Source organism: Polyergus mexicanus, unplaced genomic scaffold, assembly GCF_030449975.1.
Source record: "Polyergus mexicanus isolate NDT 795.1 unplaced genomic scaffold, iyPolMexi1.0 SCAF_1, whole genome shotgun sequence".
Lineage (NCBI taxonomy): Eukaryota > Metazoa > Arthropoda > Insecta > Hymenoptera > Formicidae > Polyergus > Polyergus mexicanus.
The window spans coordinates 4,302,446-4,320,210 of NW_027223321.1; the positions used below are offsets into that span (position 1 = coordinate 4,302,446).

A 17,765-nucleotide genomic window follows, 5' to 3' on the forward strand; every position below is an offset into this window, starting at 1 on the left:
TATACATACAAAATATTAAATTTTATATATATATATATATATATATATATACAAATATTTTAAATATTAATTCCAAATATTTTAAAGATAAATTTTTTCGTAATTCCGGCTTTTTATTCTGGGTAGTATACCACGAGATATAAAAGAAACTCTTAATAATTTTATGCTCAAACTAATATTGCAAGAGATATCGTGATGTTTTAATCATTTTTATTATTATTTATAAAAACTAAATAGCCAATTTTATAATATTTTATATAACACACACACACACACACACTTTTTATAATATTCTAATAATATGCGCAGCTTTCATCGAGATATCCACTTTTAAAAAGGCATGTTCATAAAGGCAAAAATCGATACTAGCAAGTACTGTTATCTTTTTTCCGCGATGCTGATTGCTTATCTCGATGCTGCGCTGTGCATTATTTTATATCAATAAAAGCCTGTCATAACTGAGCGACGCATTTGTCAGTTCAAATATTAAATGTGTGTGTAATTTTTATTTAATTGATTTTGAAAAAAAGACGGAGAACTATGAAAGTTATAAAGAAAATGAATGGAGCGCGTACTTGTAGTGTTTAATATCTAAAAATGTAATGTTTATGTAACATTTATATATACTCCGTCCAAAGAGAGAATAACATCGGTTCGCGCATAGGCAAAGTGGGGAAAACATGGCAACATATTCAATACCGTAGATATGGCTTCTGTGCGTGGAGATCTGCGGATGAGTTTTCGTCCGACCCTATGTTTATTCTCTCTTTGGACGGAGTATAGATTATTTTTACATCAACTTTTTGATTATTAATTTTTTTTTTAATTGATTTACCAGAAATTTGAAATAATATGTTATTCAGACGATAATATCATTTTGATAAGTTATATATATATATATGTATGTATACATAGCTTGATAGTATCTTTCGAATTAAACGCTATTCGTGGGGAATATATTATTTACTCTACATATGGTGAATACTATTTAATTATCAGAAATCGGCGTGATGCTATTGCAGCCTTCGTCGGGAGCATCGCGATTTCCCGAATCGACAATAAATCCGTTATCCAACTCGAGATTCTCGAATCGTTATTAAACGGTGGTTACGGCCGATATGGTCCATCGATTTTTTCCGGGGAACAAATAAAGCCACTCGTGTCCGGTCCTCCCCCACCCGATCCCCACGGGAGAGGCAAATTATTCAAAGGGCCTCTGCCGCTCTCCTCTCCCGCGAGCGCCATAATGCGAGTGCCCGCCGCTTGTACACGGGGTTGTATGCGGAGGGGGGGGGGGGGGTTGCGTCAGACGGTACCATAAGCACACTACTGCATATGGGTATCGGAAATGCGCGTAGATCACGCAGGATTATTCGGACACCCTCGGCGATCCCTAAGCTTTGTTAGATGCATGCTAATTGCCATGAAGGCACACATCCATGTATGTCACGTACATCTACAGGGTGTCTCAATCGTAATTTTAATTATCGGTCTTTTTGGCTCGTCTTTTAGAATCGATTTTCTCTACATTAAAAAAATACTGTTTTTTTTTTTTTTTTTTTTATTCAAATTCAAGTAAGCGCTTTAGAGTTGCTCGAAGTTTTATTTTGAGATTTAATGCCGAGATGGTTTACACGTATGTACTGAATATTAAAAGAATTTTAACAAGTAGTGAGCTGCTTTAAATTTTTTTTCAAAGAATTCGCGATTTTAAATTCGCCTGGGAACACACGTAAACTTAATTAAATATTTATATTCTTTAAAATTAAGTATGTTGATTTTGAAACACCGTGTACATGTGTATATATATTCTTGTATCTATGCAGAAAAATGATATGGTCGGCGTACATGAACGTGTGTGTGTTTAAAAAGGAAAGGGCGGTTAATAGGGGACGGCGAAATCCACCCCTATAGACATCCTTTCGAGAGCAGTACGAGAATAGTGTAGTCCATAAACAGACACGCAACAAGGAAGGCGATACGGGGCAAAGGATCACGGGCAGGATTAATCTTGTATATCTCACTTTCTCTAAGGGGGTGCAAGTTTTTCCAATTTCGGTTTCTCTCCCATTTCAGTGAAAATGTCTCTTGAAAAATATCTCGTGTGAAAATAATTTTATGAAGGATTAAATTTTTATCGCTCTTCTTTCAGATTTGTATCAGATTCGCTAAGTACAGAACTAATTTAGAATTTAATGAACCAATTAAAACTATCATGACGAACGATTCGATCGGCGAGAAAAATACGAAATATCGATTATTCCACGGTATTAACGCATATAATCCCCTTTGTGTGTGTCGTATCACTTCTACGCATTAAAGAAATAATCTCTCATGTTTATGTATGTCGGTGTTCTCGCATCCTTTTAATGCGCGCTATGAATTTTTTTTCAAAGCGCGCCAGACGCCGGCGACGGCGGTCGAATATTTTTCGCATTATGTTAAAAATGAAAGTACGATCCTCGAAGGCGGACCTCGCCGCGGATAAATCACCATGTGGGGTCGACTCGGTCGTGGAGGAAGGCGGCGGAAACGGCAGACGGGGATGAGGACGGGCGTCTCGCGTAAAATCAGCTTAAGGGAATTTTCAGACGTCGAATTCCCGCAACGCGCGAAAGTTCTGGAAGAGAAGCCTTCTTCGCCATACTCGCGCCGACCCTAATCACTTTTAAAACGCCATAAAGCGGATTAGCCGTAAGGGATATTACGGGCCAATCGAAGTTATGAATTCATTAGGCGGAGGCGCATGGAGGTAAAACGAGATTACCAAGTCGTGATCGAAGTTGCGGCTATCTGTAATCGTCCTAATTCCTTTTAACGTCGTTCTAATCGCGATATTTATTGTCTCATACAATTGATACTCGAAATTTGCATAAGATGGTCGCGGACATTGGTAAAGCGCGATTTAAATATTTAATGAAAACAATTCGAAATGGTTATAAAAGAATGTATGATAAAAAGAGATTATATTTTTATAATTCTCAAAATATTCTCAAAGTAAAACAAAATCGAAATTAAGCATCGCCTTCTCTTACGTATCGTTTGGCGTGGCCGATCTTGTCGTAATTATAGAGTCAATCAAACATAAACCGATGCTTGCTTTGGATGGACCCGGTCGTAACCGTAGCTCGTATGGAACAGGACGCGGGGGTGCGATTTAATTAATTAGGGAAACGACAGTTGCTCGACGACAAAGGGGTTAGTCCTTAGTCTGTATCGCGCTATCGATTTTTTTCTTCACTACTTTTGTGCACCTGTTCCTGCTCGGTTTCTACAATTCCGGGGGAAAAAAAAAAAAAGCGTTTCGAAAAATTAAAATGTTTGTATTATATTGGCAAAGTTATATATGTATAATGGTAATATTGTTGCGACGTGTTGTGATTTACACGATGTAATATATTCTAGATTTATCTTTTTTTTTGTACTTAAGAGAATATTTGCACGAATATGTCCAAGAGAATGCATAAGGAAATATTTAAATAATTATTTAAATATAATAAATTTTAAAGAGATATTTATAAAAGAAAAATCATTCTGTGATTTTATAGACTTTGAAGAAAAGTAAATTCTGTTTAAATATATAACTTTGATTTCTAAACTAGAGTACAGCATTAGATCGTTCAATCTCCGCAATATTTGATATAAAACGTACGAATTAATAGCGATCGTGACTCGCTATCGTGAGATTTCACATTTTCGCTCGTCCATTCGCCTTGACTTTCCGCGAGTCACTCTGTAAAGTGTATTAACAGGTTGCCAATATCGCGAAGGGTCATAATCGATAAAAGGGGGTCGACGCGGTTGACGGTCGACATTGTGAGGCGAACAATTTAATATGCCGGGACAAGATCCTCTCCGGTACGCGTAGGCAGATTCTTAGGCGAGGTACCCTCCCGCATACCTTATCTGTCTTCTGGCAGTCACAAAGCCGAGATCTCTCCCGTTTATTGGAAAGCTCTGCCATCGACTAACCTTAGACGCGCGGGATAAAAGGGGAACCCCGCGAGCTCTCTCGCGGTATTATCGATACCGTCGCCCCGGCAGAGATCTACCAGTATGTCGTCTGAATGTTGATGCTTCCCGGGGCAATTTGGGAGAAGTCTGGAATTTGCATGACATTCCGTTTTGAGCGATCGCTCCGAACGAGAATGTCTCTCGACGACCTGAATAATTGACGAAACTTCCCCCCCAAAAAAGAATATATAAAAGGAAAAGAACGGATGTCAGATTTACGAGATATAATGCTGCGATGCGAAAGGAATGCTATTAAAAATAACGGGACATGGAGAGAGAGAGAGAGAGAGAGAGAGAGAGAGAGAGAGAGAGAGAGAGAGAGAGAGAGAGAGAGAGAGAGAGAGAGAGAGAGAGCTATTACATTAATCTATATTAATCTATAATATGTAACATTTAATATAACGATTTTAATATATGATTATTATAATATATTTTTATTATTTATAATAAAATCAATATATAATAATAATGAAATATTGATTTTATTATAAATAATAAAAATATATTATATATATATATATATATATATATATATATATATACTACTTTTATATGTATATAGTACTCATTTCTCTTAAAAGGAAATGAATATAAGATACACACGCGCGTATCTCTATAGCCGTTAATTTTTGCATTATTTTCAAACATTTTCACGATTTTCGTGATCCTTAAAAAATCTCACTTCCTGACTACTTTATCCACGTTCTACGTCTTCGTCAATCGGCCTCGCTCTCAGCGCGAGAATTTTGCAAACTGAACACGTCCGACTCGGCATGACGACGATGCGACTCAGCGTGCAAACGTGCAACCGGAAGTCCTCGTTGGCTGCACGCGGCCACACGTACGCGCGCGTGTACGAAGGTTGTAAAGCGGGTACACGGGTTGTGGGCATGCGCAAAATCGTGCTCACGAGGGTTGCAAATAGTGAGTCAGAGTCGACGAAGGGATCGAGAAGGAAGGGAGGAAGATCGCGCCGTCGCCGCCACCCCCGCCACATAGGCCGGTTAATCGACAACAGCGACGGGTTCGTCAGTCGGTCGGAAAGCGTCGTGGCGCGACGTGGCTCTTCGTGGCTTCTCTCGACGACGACGACGACGACGATAACGACGTGGATAGCTCGCTGTTGCCCGGTGTTACTCGACGACGAACACGAGGATGCACGTCGACGCCGCGCGTTTCGGATGACGGAGGCGGAGGAGACGGAAGGAATATGTCCGGTGGCGAAGTGCGGAGCGGCAGTTGACGGAGATGAGAAGGACGAGAGAAAGTGACAGGCACGTTTGAGAACGACTGAGAATGTACCTTGGCTCGCGGAGATGACCGATCGCTTGGCTCGACGTCGAGGCTGAAGAGACGAGTGCGTGACGGTGTAATTTAAAAACGTCTCTCCCTTGAGCGGAGAATTTTGATCGACGGGAAGCGTTGCCTTGGTCCTGCGGGGACGCGGGCCACGAAATCCTCTACCTCGAAAATTCGTGATATATCTTTTGTACGTATCTTCTAAGGGTTGCTTCTCTCAAGAGACCTAGATGTAAACGCGATCTATTGGATTAGCTTTCACAAGCTTGACGGAATCTGCTTGAGTGATCGAGCAAGCTTAGTAACAAGGCAAGTCAACTTGATGCGACGAAACAGGCAAGCTTAAGCAAGCGTAGGAAAACTCACTCGAGAATATTTTTAATCGCAGAAGGTTTCATTTCCTGGGAAGCTTTTCAATCTTCCAGCGAGATACTATTATAACAGCTGCGACGATTTACTAAACAGCTGCGACAATATCGCTTTAAGGGGTAGCTCAAATATATTGTTGAACGGTTCGCGTTGTCGTCCGACGTGTCGGAGTCGACGAAGAAAGACGCGAGGGTGGCGGAGACGAGGAAAGGTGGTGGTACGGTTGTCGTAGTCGATGGTAGTCGTGCCGGTCGAGAGAGCAGCTGCGGCGGCAATAGTCGTAACACTAACGGCAACTACAGTAGTGGTAGTACAAGCAGCGACAGTGGTGTTGACATTAGTGGTAGTGTCATCGACGTAGGTGCTGGTGGTGGTGGTAGTGGTGTTGCCGGTGGAGGACTGTCGTGCAGGGGTGGCTCGTTGCGACTCGCAATAAAGGGACCGGTGGAGGGCCCGGTGAGTAGCAGCGACAGCAGGGTGGCCGCGCGAGTACACCCGAGTTGGGGAACGGGCGCGAGAGGGGTGGGCCCCTCTGCAGCCTCAAGACAGGGGGGATGTCCCGCGGTCGACGACGTGCCCGGTCGCAACGTCGCCATCGGCATCACGACGCGGAATCGTTTGCCGATGGGCGCCAATCTCACTAAGCAGAGCAGGGTAAGTTTTTCTCCTCGGGGGTCAACACAGGCGAACGGCTTTTGAAATGAGTCTTTTTTCGTCAACGCATCGTGCATCGTGAGATGTAATCTATGGGGGAGAGACTGATGTTGTCTTCCGAGAGATCGTAAAGAAGATTTTCAAAATATGACATATAATTTTTGAATAAATCAACATTATCCTTGTTAGTTTTTATATTTCTGGATTATCTTTATCAGACACACATTCCTTGATATTCTTCAAAGAGATTAATTTTTTCAAAATATATATGCAGCAAGAAACATATACTTTATATGAAAAAATTATTTAAAAATTTATTAAATAATAAATATGAATATATAAAATATATCCATATATATATATATATGATTACAAATATTTTATATTAAATCTTAATATAATTATTAAAAGAAAACAAATGTATAATGTTTCATTTTCCATATCTAATACGAACATAATACATTTCTATCGATAATAAGATAACTAAAGAAAAATATTTATACAGAAACATTTAAAAATTGCGATCTGAATAGAAACGATATACGATGAATGAACGGTATTGTAATAAACACGTGGTTGTGAAAAAAAATAAACGAGAATATTCTCGGGCCATTAAAACGCTCGCAGGTATCTACGTAGATATCTGCGCTCGTGAGAGACAGCCATTCACCAGGGATCTTTCGGTGCCGATGAATGAAGCATTCACGCATTTGTACCCGCATTGGAAGCGCACTTTCATTCGCTTTCGTGACCTTTGCAATTTCGTCGATTGGTAGGCAAAAATCCTCACGAAAGTCTTGGTCAAATTGGCGAATACTTACAATTATTGATACAAACTAAAAACACCCGTGCGCGTTTCTTCTTAATTAACATACCAAACAGATGCAAAAATTTTCTAGAGGAAAATTAAAGAATTTAAGAACTTTATAACAAGGTAGAACTCTCGATAATCTAATAAATAATTATTACAAGGATCTATTACAATCTATCACTTTACTATTCTTTAAACTGGCTTTAATAATATCTTGCTATAGATAAAATGAATATCATATACAAAGCAAATTGATTTCAACAATATTTGCAAATCCACCACACGAACGTTTCGTTCCGAAATAAAATGACTTTGGCTAAATGCAAGAAAAAAGGAACGTCCCACGATATGTATATGTGCTTGGCTGTGGTAATTTCTGTATGATATACGTGTGCGTTTAGTATTGGATGATTGCATAAGTTCGTGCCCGATTTTCATAGATGGTATTAAGTTGCTGCATGGCGGAGTTCTATTGTTTTCGTGTGTTAATTGTTGCTTGCACCGAATAGATGACGTTGTTTTATGTCAATTTAGCGTCAGACATTGTTCAGATAAGTCCATTTGTGCATAAGAGAAATCATTAAAAATGGAGAACGAAAGGTGCATTTGTCGGCATGTAACGCTATATGAATTTCGGAAAGGCGTGAGTGTTGGGATTGCACAAAAAAATATTCAAAGCGTTTATTTGGACCGCGCTCCTGCTCTCCGAACAGTCAAAAAGTGGTTTGGCAGATTTCGAAATGGTGATTTCAACATGGAGGATCAACCCCGCTCTGGACGGCCTTCTGGCATTGATGATGACATTGTGCATGCCTTAGTGGAAAGAAACCCAAGGATTACTACTGATGATATTGCTGAGAGGCTGAATATCGATAATTCAACCGCTTTTCGTCATTTAAAAAAGCTTGGATACATTTCCAAGCTTGATACGTGGGTGCCGCATCTCCTGACTGAAAGGAATAAGCTGCAGGAAAACTGCAGGAGTCGCAATGGGAAATTCTGCAGCACCCGCCATATTCTCCAGATATTGCGCCTTCAGATTTTTATCTCTTCCGGTCTTTGCAGAATAGTTTAAATGGCAAGAATATCAATTCCGAGGAAGCTGTCGAAAACCACCTTAGAAACTTTTTTCAAGAAAAACCAAGTTCTTTCTTCAAAAATGGAATCGACAAGCTTACAGATCGTTGGAAAACCATTGTAGAAAAGAATGGAGACTATATAATTGATTAATAAAAGTGTTATCTCTAAAATATAATCTATTGAAGTTTATATTTAAATCGGGCACGAACTTATGCAATCACCCAATATATTAGATTAATTAGATAACTGTCAAAATTTCCTCGGAAAACAAATATCCGTATATCCGTATATTCGTGCCGTCCAATATATCGAGCGAACGTGAGACTTTTATTCGAGCGCTTTATTGATACGTAACAAATGCGTAGCGCATTATTATTACGCGATATAATACATCAACTACGAACATTGATAACGGGCAGTTTCACGTGAGAGCCGGTGTCGTTGCTCCCGAAACGTGCTCGTTATCATCGAGACTGTTAACATTAAATCACAACGATAGCGGCTCTAAAAATCACGTTAAATCAATTTTTTATGATAACATTAAAAGCTCGATTTTTGATGCTGAAACGCGAGATTCTTTTCTTTCGTACGATGCAAATTATATATCGTGCTAGAAGTGAAAGAAAGAGTTGTATCACGAACGAGTGTTATTTTTATCATTTTATTTTTATTTTTCCCGCGATAAATTCCGTCCGTTATCGTATAAACCGCAATCTTTTAACTAATGCGAAATTTTAACAACGCGCACGCGAGATACTTTGTATCTTAGTCTAGAAAGAAATTATTTTATAGTTTACAATCTTATATTGTTACCTTCGAAGCGACAGAAAAATCAATAGTAAAATGCACAGAATTTTATTGCAAGGAAATTTCTAACACTCGTAAATAGACTGCGGTAAAATCATTGCGGGTGAACAACGACTGCTACGACTACTGTCTTGCGCAAACGAGAACGCGAGGGATGTCTTATTGTATACCATGCTTTTCTTCCCCCCACCCCCCCACCCCCTCTCTCTCTCTCTCCCCCTTTCTTACAATATCCTTCTGTGTTATTCCCTCGTAACTTCTCGTGGGCGAAGAAGAGCCGTGCGATTCCCGGCGAAGGTGCGAAAGCGAGCCGGCCTGAAAGATTTATCGGCGTACTCGCGGAGAGGATCGAGGATCGCAGACACGTGACCTAGCTATCAATCCGGCGGAGAAGCGGAAGATGGTACTACTCTCTTCTGGCGGTAGCTCGTCCCTTCATCCTTCCGTCTTCATTCTACGTATCTGTCTCTCTTTCTCTCTCGACACTTCGCTCACCACGTGCACGTCGAAAAGCGACGGATCGACGAATCGCCACGAGTTGGGAGAATTATTTCGCTCGCGATGAATTATTAACGAGCGCTTTCCGCGATCGGATGGTCTCCCATGGAGAATTTTGCCGCTCATTAATAATTTGCCAAACTCCGATGATGCAGTCTCCCTTCGGCGCGTTGATTAGGCTTGACTTCCTCGCGCATCTTTCTGCAACCTTCCGCACGTGGCCCGAATGAAATTGCGGGCACACGTGCGTATCGTTCGCGATGGAAGGGAAGGAAGAGAGGGGGAAGGGGATTATTCGAACGCGTGTAGGACTTCTCCGTGGGGTGTCTTTGAGGATTAGATCAGTTTTCTCGCACGAAACTCGATTCGGTATATCCGATGAAACCGAGAGCTTGTTATCGCGTGGAGTACAATAAAGTCACGTTATAAATTTGTTCTTTAATTTGACTCAAATTTTAGTAAATTGCGTTGATTTGCTATTATAATAGAATCAAATCGTAACATCTTCAATAAATAGCCCTATAATTTATATTAAGTGAATAATAATCATAATATAGATAAATAATATATTTACGTATCTCTCTAAAAAATAATATTTTCTATCAATTCTTCTTATTTTTACAATCACTGTGTATTAGACAAATTCATTTCAATTCTTTCCAACATTCCACATACAAATACAAAAGTTTTTCTCTTTTTGATTTCATAATTTCACGTAATGGAAGGAACATTTGTCATCAAATCCCGTGATCTCGTGAAATTCTAATAAAAAAGTCGCTAGTATTCGCGATTCGTGTCGTAAAATCCTCGCGATTTTTCCGAGACGACCGAAATCACACTCCAAGTGGAAATAACCTCACAAATACGACATTCTCGATAGAAGACAGTCTCGAGGAGGGAGAGAGAAATTCGTCGGGGAAAATCCCGGGCAAGGGAGGGAGGAAAGAGCGTTCGTTAGGATTTAAGGTTGCCATAAATCCGCTTTGGCCATTTCTTAAACCCTTCGGCGCGCGAGTGGCGGCCAGTCTGGCTTTTACCAGATTGTATTCCTCGATATCTCTCCTTTGTACCCCACATCCTCAAATTCACCCGCGTCCTTTCTTCGGCGTACTTTTTCCCTGATCGCAACGATATCCGCCAACGTCGGCAGAATTTTTACGAACTCGATTGTAAACGCGACGAACCGCGAAAAATCGACTTTCAGAGCGAGATGGGTGAACGTTGTATAATTACGAAGATATTGGACAAAATTGAAGAGGCATTGTATATTGTGCTTTACAATTTTTTAATACGCATTATCTAATGTGTGATAATCTATTGATTTTCTATTTTCTCAAGAATACTTTTTATAAAAAAAATTTAATTAAAATTAAAATATTATCAGTATAAACGCTATATTTTAGATAGAAAATAAGAAAACGGTATTTTTATTTTCATGTTAATGACAATCATGTTGATAATTGATTTTCAGAAAATTGATTTTGATATAATTTATTTCGTCGAAGAACATAATTTAAAGAAACTATATACATATATATGAGAGAGAGAGAGAGAGAGAGAGAGAGAGAGAGAGAGAGAGAGAGAGAGAGAGAGAGAGAGATTATTGTGAGAAATTATTATAAGATTTTTATTCTTCTATCATCTCATTTCATTTCTTGTATCATTCTATCATTATTTTTTTTTTTTTTTTGTCAAAATTATTATCTTCTTTTAAAATTATTGCTTAAATTACAAAAATTATTACTTTTGTTGATATTTTTACTTGGCCCTCTTTTAATTTCCGCAGTTATTTCCAACTCGTCCATAGGTTTATCCGCTTATCCTCTAATAAGTCTTAGGAGACTCGTGTCCTAGAATCCACATAAATCTGACCATTCGTCTTTCTCCCAAAGCCGTTCGCTGCTATTGCAAATCTGAGAGCATTATTATCTCGCGCCGCATCCGAAACTTCGTTCTTCCCAGCTTCCTCCAGCCAGGGACAAACGACAATTTACGGCCGGACCCGAGATAGCCGCGGTTACCGGCGGGTTAAATCGCGTGAAATACTGCTTTCGGCACATTGGTCCGGCACAATTATTGATGGCACTTGGTGAGAGAGCGCGCGCGGATAGAGGAGTCTGGGTGGATCCCACAGACTCGCCACGCGATCCGGAAGGGCGCAATCAATGTAGCGTGCGGTGCTTCGATTTAAATTCATGAATAATTTCCTCCCTCACACTGTCTGCTTGCCGGTGCGACGCGGCGATCCAAAGATGGACGAGTTTTTCGGTTGTCGTCGTCTCTCGGTTTTCTCTCGGTCCACTCGCGGCCATCGATTCATCGGATTTCGCGAGGATCGTCGATAAATTTCGCCGAATTCAGATTACGAACCAGATTTAGGCGTGATTCTAGCAAGAATTACGTGAATTCACTATTCCCATTTGAATAATTTATTCGCGGACGACGATTATTTACATCATTAATCTATTCAATTGGTTATTTATAAATTGATAATGATATTAGTTATCTATTTTAATTGATAATGATATTAATTATTTATAAATTAATAATGATGTTAATAATTTATAAATTGATAATGATAGAATTATACACAATTGATATCTTTCCAATTTATTATCTATAATGATCAATCGCTATTCGAATAATTTATTTTTCAATATTTTCAAATAAAATAATTATATCCTTGTCATCTATGTATGAAATCATATCTATAACTTTGTTATATGTAGAAAAAAAAAATGATTTTTTTTTTCCATTTATATATATATATATATATTTGTGGAATATATCTATATTTTTTCTATATCACGGAAAATTTAGCTGATTGAAATTATATCAGGTTTAAATCTGCTGCGAAAAATTCCGCTGATTGCCCGTCAACAATATCGATCGCTTTCCCTCGCGATCGGGGGAAAATGAAAAGCGAGCCAACGATCCAACAATGATTTATTAATCTCGCCGCTCGTCGCACGTTACCACGAATAAATTATGACGAGTGCGCGCTGATTAATTACAAGTCAATTAACGTCCATCCTACCACCGCATCGGCGAAACGAATAACACGACAACGCACTGGCGTGTCCATCGTGCGACGCTACGAACACTTTATTAAATCCGCCATTAATTAATCACACTCATACCGACGATACCTTTTCGCGACGCGCGATTGCTCGTATCGACGTCATTATTACCGATTCATTATTCACGACTGTCGCAACGACGCAGTTTTTTTTTTTTTTTTCCCCCATGCCCGACGCACGTCGCTGAATTTTGCATCGCCATCGTTCCATCGTCGCGTTAATTACCAATTTCTCTCCCCCTTTCCATCCCTCTCCCTTTTACTATTTTTTTTTTCGTCTACCTGGCCGCCATTAATAAATGTCAACGTTTGGATTGTCGCAGAGGGAGGCCACGCAACGAGATGTGGAACGAGAACGCCGGCAACGAATGGAGGCCGAAGCTCGGGTACGCGAAGCTACGGCTGAAGCTGAAAGAACACGCTCGAGAGTTCATCATCTTCAGAGAGAGCTGGCCAGGTGAGAAATTTCAAAGTTTACCGCTTTCCGATAAAGAGTATGACAGAAAAATGCGAACATCATTAAAGCAAAAATCTCGCTGAATAATTCCGCTTTCTTTGATTTTCATCTCGTTCGTAAGATCTTTAGTCTTCTAAGTTCTTCGTTCCATATATTTTACTTCTTCTTTGAATGAGATATTGGAAAATTATTTTTTCTTTATCTAAAAAGATTGATCATCTAATCAAGCTTAATAATTTTTCTACTTCTGAATTATAATGTCTTGCATTTTTTTCGGACCATATTCTGGTGGCTAAATTTTCGAACAAGTATTTGTTTTGTAAAATAGATATATAACTCTCTTTCTTCAGCAAAAAATGATATAATATAAATTTCGAATCTAAAAGATATGTATAATATAATAAATAAAATAATGCAATAAATAAAATTACATAAATAATTTAAAATATAATTTTTTAATTTCTCAAATAATAATAATCTTTCTTAAAGCGGCGATTTTCACTTTTTTTTTTTCTTTCTTGTAGATGCCTAAATCGTTTTCTGGATGCGAATAAAAGTTTTATTTGGACATTTCTGATTTTTATCCGATTAACGTAAGCAAAAAGCGCGAAAAGGGTAACGGAATTAAAAATTGACAGTGATTGTGAAGCCTCGACCAATAATTCGAGATCGTCGTTCTTTCGCGTCCTCTCCATAATCATAGTGTCGCGAAAATCGCTTATTTCATCGGACGCCGCGCACAGACGGCACTTTATTTTCTGCGTGCAGACCGCGCGCGCGATACATAAATATAAAAGTATCAATGTAACGTATAAATAATGAGACCGCGCGCGTTTCCCACGCAATAACCAGCGGATCCGATGGTAAATCTTCGATATTGGCTCTCGTTCAACAACATACCACAACCCACCTAAATGATAAAATCCTCCCTTTGCTTCTCCTCTTTGTTCCCTTCTTCTCCCGCTCCGATTTATTATTATGAATATCGAAACACCATCGTGCGTTTGCGATGAAAAATTCGATAACATTGGTTAATTACATCGTTTTCGTGTTAGAGAAAAAGAAGAAAAAATAATTTTTGATATGAAAGTTATATTAACGACATGAAAATATATTATTTGCCCTGTCTTGTATATATTTTCTTGTATTTTAAAGATATAATTTCAGATTTTCAGAAAGAGAGAAACTCTCTCTCTCTCTTTCTCTCTCTGTTTATCAGCTTTGTTTTGTTAGATATTTTAATAAATGCATATATGCTAATACAATTTGAGAGAGATAAGTTAAGATATCAAATAAAACATTACAGATATTTTTAGAAATTATTTTAAATTTATATTATATATAATATATATAAATGTAATTTATATTAAATATATTATATTAATATAAATGTAATTTATATTAAAATCTCTAGTATCGTTTAATCGTTTTGTATGTGTGTTCAATATTTTTCCAAATATACTTTTATTAATCCCTGTAGGATATTCGAATCAATTTTGCGATATCCTTCTGGAGAAATGTTATTAGCGAACTGAAATGGATTTCTTTATCGAGACTGTATACACTTTGTGCGGATTGTTCGGCGAATTATTCGATAGATTAGTTGATCCCGAAGGAGAGTCCTCGTATATATTATTTCTGTCAAAACCAACGATACGTCTCGCCAAGTCCACGCTCGGAGAGCTTTTCAAACGCGGTCCTTTGATTCGGAACCATCGAGTAGACAGAAAAAAAAGACAAATCTTCTGACATTTTTTCCCATGGATCAATAACATGCCGTAGAAATTGAACTGGCTACCCGACGACCGGACTTTTATCGCTCTCGACTGGCAGATCGCAGACCCATATTCCAATGTAGGAAAATATCGATAGTGCTTTTATTGAAAATGTTATTGTTGTTGAACGATTAATAGATTGCTTTAATTTTGACAGAAATACTTTTCCTTGTACGAAATAGTTTGCGAGACACTATTATTTGTCCGTGTCTTTTTTTCTCAGAATTTTAGGATTCTTTTTTCCGCAAAATGTCAGAACAAAAATAAATTTCAGGATTAAATGTAGGATTAATGAGTGGAGTAAATGTAAAATTGTGAAACGCGAAATTTTCAGAGGTCTTCGCGTGATCTATACGAATTCTTATTCGTTCTGTACACGCGGTTCCCGGAAAGAATAGCCCGACCAACCGTCATACAACACGCATGAGCGATGCGTGTACAGCAAATTGATATCTCTGTTTTACAGCGTGCAACGTGACATAATGCATTACAACCAGCCGGATACGTTGGCGTGACGGTTCTTTCCGCTGCCGTGAATGAATAATGACGTGTGTACTCATCTCGTCCTTATCCCTCTGCCCGTATCCTTTACATCATTCCTCACGCCCTCTTATGCTCGTTCGCAATTTTTAATTCCGACGACAAATTAAAAATTGCGACCCTGTCGAATTTCAATCTTTCGGAGGCGCCTCCGCGAACATGCCTCGCATTTAAACTCGCGATACTAATGTGATTCTTGCTATATGTGTTGAAAATGTATAAAATGATAAAATATTAAGAGTATAAAGTGAATAAGAGAGTATTAACATATGTTAATTAATATACGTTAAGTATAATATAATTTTATATAAACTCTAAACATATACATATCATGCGATATCCTTTAAATTAAAAGTTTAAGCTATTTCCTTTTTAAATAAATATATATGTTAAAATTATTTGAAATTTATTGCCTTATATATTGTTAACAAGAGCTTTTATTAAAAATTATTGATAATAACGAATATTAAGCGATACATTCTTGTGGAACAGAAAATCTTCTGTATACATACTTTTACTGTTTTTTTTCCATCGTCGACATAAATCAGGACTCGAGTGTGCGCTCTAAAGTAGTTCGTCGAAAGTATTTTATGATAACGGCGCGGTTTTACAAAGGACCGACTGGGCCTTGGACGATACTTAAAATTCCAAGTTTCGGAGTCTCGGACTGTGCGCGCACCGTCCGCTCGATTAAACGTGATCTTTTGTTCCCACGGCGGTCACACGGTGGAATCTAGTCGCGCGATCACGGGGCGAATTAAAAATGCGGCCCTCGTACTGGAGGCGGCTTTTTACGAGCGAGGCGTCCGCGTGAGAGAGAAAGCGCGCGGCATTATTTTTACGCGGCCAGACATGAAATTGAATTTTCCAAGCCCTTTCGCCGACGCGCCACTGTAGAGGCTCCTATTAATGCACATGTAGAAACAATGCAACCCAAATAGCTGTACGAGCAAGCCGTGGAGAAAGAGAATGTGGAAGGTAAGAGGATTTCGCTTCTCAGAATTCCTCTCGCATAGAGACATTTCGGAAATACATTTATTTGTGATCGGCATAAATAATTCAAGTATTCAATGAAACAACTTATATATCGAGTAAATGATAAATTCAATACAGCAATAATTAAGTATCAAATCTACATTGAACGTATATAAAAAAAAAAATTCTAAAGTAATATTTATTAAAAATACTAATTAAGCAAATTTGTGTAAAAAAATTTAGAAATAAATTTTATGTTAATAATGATCGAACATTGATTAAAAATTTATTATTAGAATGTAATCTTTCTAATGAATATACAGTAAAATATAGGAAAATAGAAAAAATAATATTGCAATCGTGTATAGTCATGTATAAATCTAGCGAGAAAGATTAATGACAACTATGACAAGTATTGTATTCGCGATGCGCGTTAATTATTTCGCGCGAATGCGAAAGCAAATCGAGCGTTTTCGAAACGTTTCGCCGGAAATTAATCTCGCCCAACCGGGTCGTCGAATCCATTTTACTGGCGTCGATGAGATCGTTACGGGGTAATTTTAAAACGCGTACCCTGTGTATACGAATACATCGAACGTGGCGGAACGAACGTTAATTCACGACCGATGAAGTTTCGACGTGTCGTGACGGCGACGTAATAAACGGACGGACGGATCCGTCGCGCGTCGACGTAGAATCGTGTCCCAGCAGGACAACGCGTATAAAGAGAGCGGGCGTAACAATTTCCATATGATAATGACGCCGACGAACGCACAAACAACCACGCATCGCGTTAACGCGTCGTGCGCGACTCAATGGTGGGTGCGTTTGCGCCAATATCTGTTTATTCTGGCGAGTCTGAGTTTGCTAAACTCACACGTGCGTGTGCGTCGAGACGTGCGTGTGAGTATCACTCACGCGACTATCGACACGTGTAAACAGTAATTACAATAAGCGCGACCGTAAACCTAACGTCACCCTAACGTCACAGATTCGTTCTCGGAAACGGAAAACATAAACTTTATGCGTGAAATCTTGGTTCTCTTTTAAAAATGGAGATTTTCTAAATACATAATAAATTAAGAATAGAGTAAATAAAGAAATATTCGTAATAAATTAAATAAAGAAGATGTCAAATGTGAATTTCAATAAAATAAGCGAGCACGTATATAATCAAATAAATATATAACAAAATTAAATAAATACATGAGAAAATAAAAAATTATTAAACAGATAAATTTTAACAGCATCTTCAGAACAAATCAATCTACTTTAGATCTTTTTGAATGGCTACATCCGAAATTAACCAGCGTCTTTTCGTATGCAATTTGATGCTACGCTGTACCTTGGAATCATCGTAATCGAATTTGCCGAGCAACAGTTGTAAATCATGAGGACCGGCTTGCT

The 17,765-nt window shown here is 38.4% G+C and overlaps 1 protein-coding gene across 7 annotated transcripts in view; it reads left to right on the forward strand.

Moving 5' to 3' along the window:
* LOC138932219 (uncharacterized) overlaps window positions 1-17,765 on the forward strand; it is a 197,583-nt gene that overhangs the window by 162,804 nt on the left and 17,014 nt on the right. For 6 of the 7 annotated variants that reach the window (XM_070293831.1, XM_070293840.1, XM_070293849.1 and 3 more), the window contains exon 6: window positions 12,935-13,068. In XM_070293831.1, the coding sequence (XP_070149932.1) occupies window positions 12,935-13,068 (134 nt within the window). Of the gene's footprint in view, window positions 1-5,061; window positions 6,337-12,934; window positions 13,069-17,765 lie in introns of those variants that run through there. The other variant, XM_070293886.1, reaches the window with a different exon arrangement.